Raw genomic sequence first — 3,517 nt, forward strand, 5'->3', positions numbered from 1 at the left:
TGCCGCAGAGCTACTTTGAGTACTTGTATGGAGGTAGGAGCTGGTCAACATGCTGGAGTACACCGGGCCAAGGGTCATCCGGAGAATCTTGGCCATAAGTGACTTGCCGTTGGAAGAGCTGCCGATGCCGAGGACCAGGAACTGCTCGTCGTTGTTGCCATCCAGGAGACTGGCAAAGTAGCGCATGTTCCAATCGAATTGGTCCGGATCCACAAAGATGCTGCGAATGATTTCGTTCAAGTGATCCATGGCTCTAAGAACGGCTTCAGTCCCTTGGTCGTTGTAATAAGCGCTCGACCACATCGTGAAGTAGTCCTCGGGTCTACTGGGTCGAAACACCATCGTGGTCAAGTCCAGGGTTCCGTCCCTGGTGACGTGCAGCAAAGGATTCTTGTTCCTGCGTTGCTTGAACTCGGGAAACTTGACCGACAGTTGATGTGACAGTCCGCCATTGACGAGTTGGCTTACAAAACCAGAGTCCACCATCTTCTGTTTCATTCGCTCAAAGTGGCCGATGGTTTCTGCAGAATGTGGAAGGTCGCGTCCTTCGAGGTCCGAGTACCACTCCAGGGCCCTCCTGAAGATTCGTCTCAAGTAATCGAGCACAAGGTTGTTGAGTTCGCTGTTGCCGTTGGACCTTTCCCAGTACACTCCGTTGAAATGGTACCAGTTGCCGGGGCGATCACGATCGTGCAACCAGACGTCCCCGAACACAGAAGCAAGGAAATCAAGCAGCTCGGCGTTTCCAGTGGTGTTGGTGAGATAATCCTTGAAGCACAGAGCTGCCTGAGCAGTGACATCCTGAAGGTAGGGGTGGGATCGTGAAGGTGGGCAATGCTCTTCCACTTATCGTTCTCCGAAAGGGATGAGAACCTGTTGCTGACACACTGGGTATTCATTTGCTTGATGTACTGGGTGAAGCTGCTGGAGGGATTGCTCCACATGTAGCGGTCGATGGGGAATCGCTTTGGGCCTGTTGGGTCCTCGACATTGCAATTTGAGCATCGGAATCGGAATCCTTCGGAGGTGATGGATCCACTGAGCACGACTCCACTGGTCTTGCAAAAGAAGCAGGAGCCATTGAGTTCAATGTTGAATCCTCTTTGATCAGTCTGTGGACTGAAGCCGGTGATGAACGAGCTGGCAAATGATGCTGCAATGATTTCCTGGACGTCGGTTTTCATGACCTCCATTTGATCGTCTACATCGACAGTCGAGTCCGATAGCTTGCGATGCCACGTCGCCAGGTTGTTAGCAATGTCACTGTTGAGGGTTCCGTGGACAGACTGACAGTGTCCAGGCTCAAGTGTGAAGGACATAGCTGCCGGGAAGTATTCGAGTGTAAAGGTCGAGTGGATATCTTCAGAATCCGACTGTTCGCAAATCGGACATCCCATACTTTGAACAATAAACTGGCCTGTTGCTTTGAACTCGATAGAAACAATGAGTTCGGGCTTGATCATGAACGGGACCGACCGCAAGGCTCGGGACAGTGAGTGTCCTTTTCCAGAACCGAGACAGTCGGTCATACTATCCCAAGAGACATTCGAGACGTCCTGCAAGATCGAAGGAATGGTGGCGACACCACTACTTCCAGTACCATCAAGTTGGTGTCGAACGGATCGGCTTTGACGGGTCAAAGGAGTCCCTTTGTGGACCGGAACAGGCTCGGCAATGTTGCATTCCTTTTGGAGGGCGAAGGTGAGGGCTCTCCAGGCCATAGGGCGGTAGGTCTTGCTGCTAGGTGTCCACTGAACAGTAAACCCTTGTTCCGAGGCAGCCTGACACTCAGGATCAGTACAGCCAACCTTCACCACTCCATGAGAAATGGCAATATACACCTTGGGGATCAAGTGCTCCTTGTCTTGCGAGTGCAGGGAGAGGTAGGGACAGCAAAGGCGCTTACAAAAGACCCGACACTCCCTGGGAACTGCATCAACCAACAAGCAACGAGTCCAGTCGAAATCCTTCTCAGGCTTTGGAAAATTGTAAATGAAAGACTGTCCTTTTGAAGCTGCTTCTTGAAAAGATCAAGGACCACAGTCTTGAAGTACACAGGCATGGGGGACATGAGATCCTGATTCTTGGGAACGGAAGCCTCGGGATCATCCAGAACAACAGAGTCCGAACCCTCATCGGAACTGACAGTGTCTTGGACTGGATCGATGATAGTATCGGCAGATTCAGTGTCCGAAGTGCTATCAAGGTCGGGCGGAGGGTGATCGGTGACGGCGGCTTGCATGGTCGAACGCGACTGGCATCATGATACAAGACACAACAAATACAAATCTGTTAGTATGGGACACAGAACGAGACGGCGAGGACTCATTGGTGATATGTTGGCTTACACTCAGCTTAGGAATTTGGCAGGTAAGAACCACAGGAGAAGTTGAAGGGAAGAGAGAGGTGACTAGTTCGGGGGACTTTGTAGACAGGGAGCGAGACGGGATAGAATCGACCAAATTGTAAAGGGCAGGTGTGAAGGGCGGATGGAAGGCGTGTGAAAGAGAGGTAGATAAGAGGAGCAGGCGGATAGTAGAACAGGAAAGCTAAGGAAGAACGCTTCTTGTTCCGTCTGGAGTGCGAAACTTGCTGGCGAGCGTTGGCCTATTTATAGACCGGGGACACCCCCGGGGGACGAGGTGGGCGGAAGCCGTCTCCGGCGGGCGACGGGGGCGGTGTAGCACCGAGGACTGAGAAGGGGGTGTGCGAGAACAGGCGAGGTGCAAGCGAGGGAGGCTTGCCACAGCCCAGCGGCATGTGTTACCCGATGGCGTCATCGGGGAACCACCCAGAGGGCAAGGCAAGAGCACGCGGTTAGCCACGCGCGTAAACAAAAGGCGTGGAAGGAAACGATTGGTGCGCAGAATGGCGGAGGGATCGGAACCGTTCCGGCTTGGTGCCGGGTGAACGGAGAGGCGGCTAAACTACGGGTAAACACCGGAAGAACTCCGGGAGCGCATGGGACGGAGTGAGGGAAACTGGAAGGAGCAGGGAGGGGTGAGAAGGAGCAAGACGGGACCTCGGATAGATGTAGTGGATGGAATCATTGTGTGTACATAGTCAATGGACATTGAAACCTAGAACGTGAGATGAAAGATTGAGCACAGAGTGGAAGGATAGCGCGATGGAGCTCATGCCATATGGATGGAGACAGTGGGAATACGAGAGAAGTACGATGTCAGGGATAGCTCCTGCTTGTTCTCCACTTTGACTGCACACTTGGCTGTTCCTTTGCCTTTCTGTTTGTTTGTGTGTAGCTTTGCAGTTCCCCTCCGATTTTCCGCCCTTTTCCTGTCTTTTCCGCTCCTTCCGCTCTTCCGTTTTCCCGCGCTGCTCCGCTTCCACTGTCTTCTTCGCACGCGCCGGTTTGTTTGTGCACGCGCTTCGCTGCGATTGGTTGCAATTCGGCTGCCGGTCATGTGTCCCCCCATCGGTGACTCATGACCTGCCTGACCGCCCCGATCTCTTGTTCATCTCGCATGCATTTGCCCCAACCTTATACTTGACCAATCCG

The 3,517-nt window shown here is 53.1% G+C and overlaps 1 protein-coding gene across 1 annotated transcript; it reads right to left on the reverse strand.

The window, feature by feature from the left end:
- Positions 1–23: 23 nt before the first annotated feature.
- On the reverse strand, positions 24–2,242 carry BJ171DRAFT_593583 (uncharacterized protein; the record flags this gene model as incomplete). Its single annotated transcript, XM_053114521.1, has 3 exons — positions 24–801; positions 885–1,864; positions 2,002–2,242. Coding segments are annotated over 3 exons (1,999 nt in total), but the record flags the coding sequence as incomplete, so codon positions are not given.
- Between the last annotated feature and the right edge of the window lie 1,275 nt (positions 2,243–3,517).

Source organism: Polychytrium aggregatum, assembly GCF_025602895.1.
Source record: "Polychytrium aggregatum strain JEL109 chromosome Unknown BJ171scaffold_284, whole genome shotgun sequence".
NCBI classification, from domain to species: domain Eukaryota; kingdom Fungi; phylum Chytridiomycota; class Chytridiomycetes; order Polychytriales; genus Polychytrium; species Polychytrium aggregatum.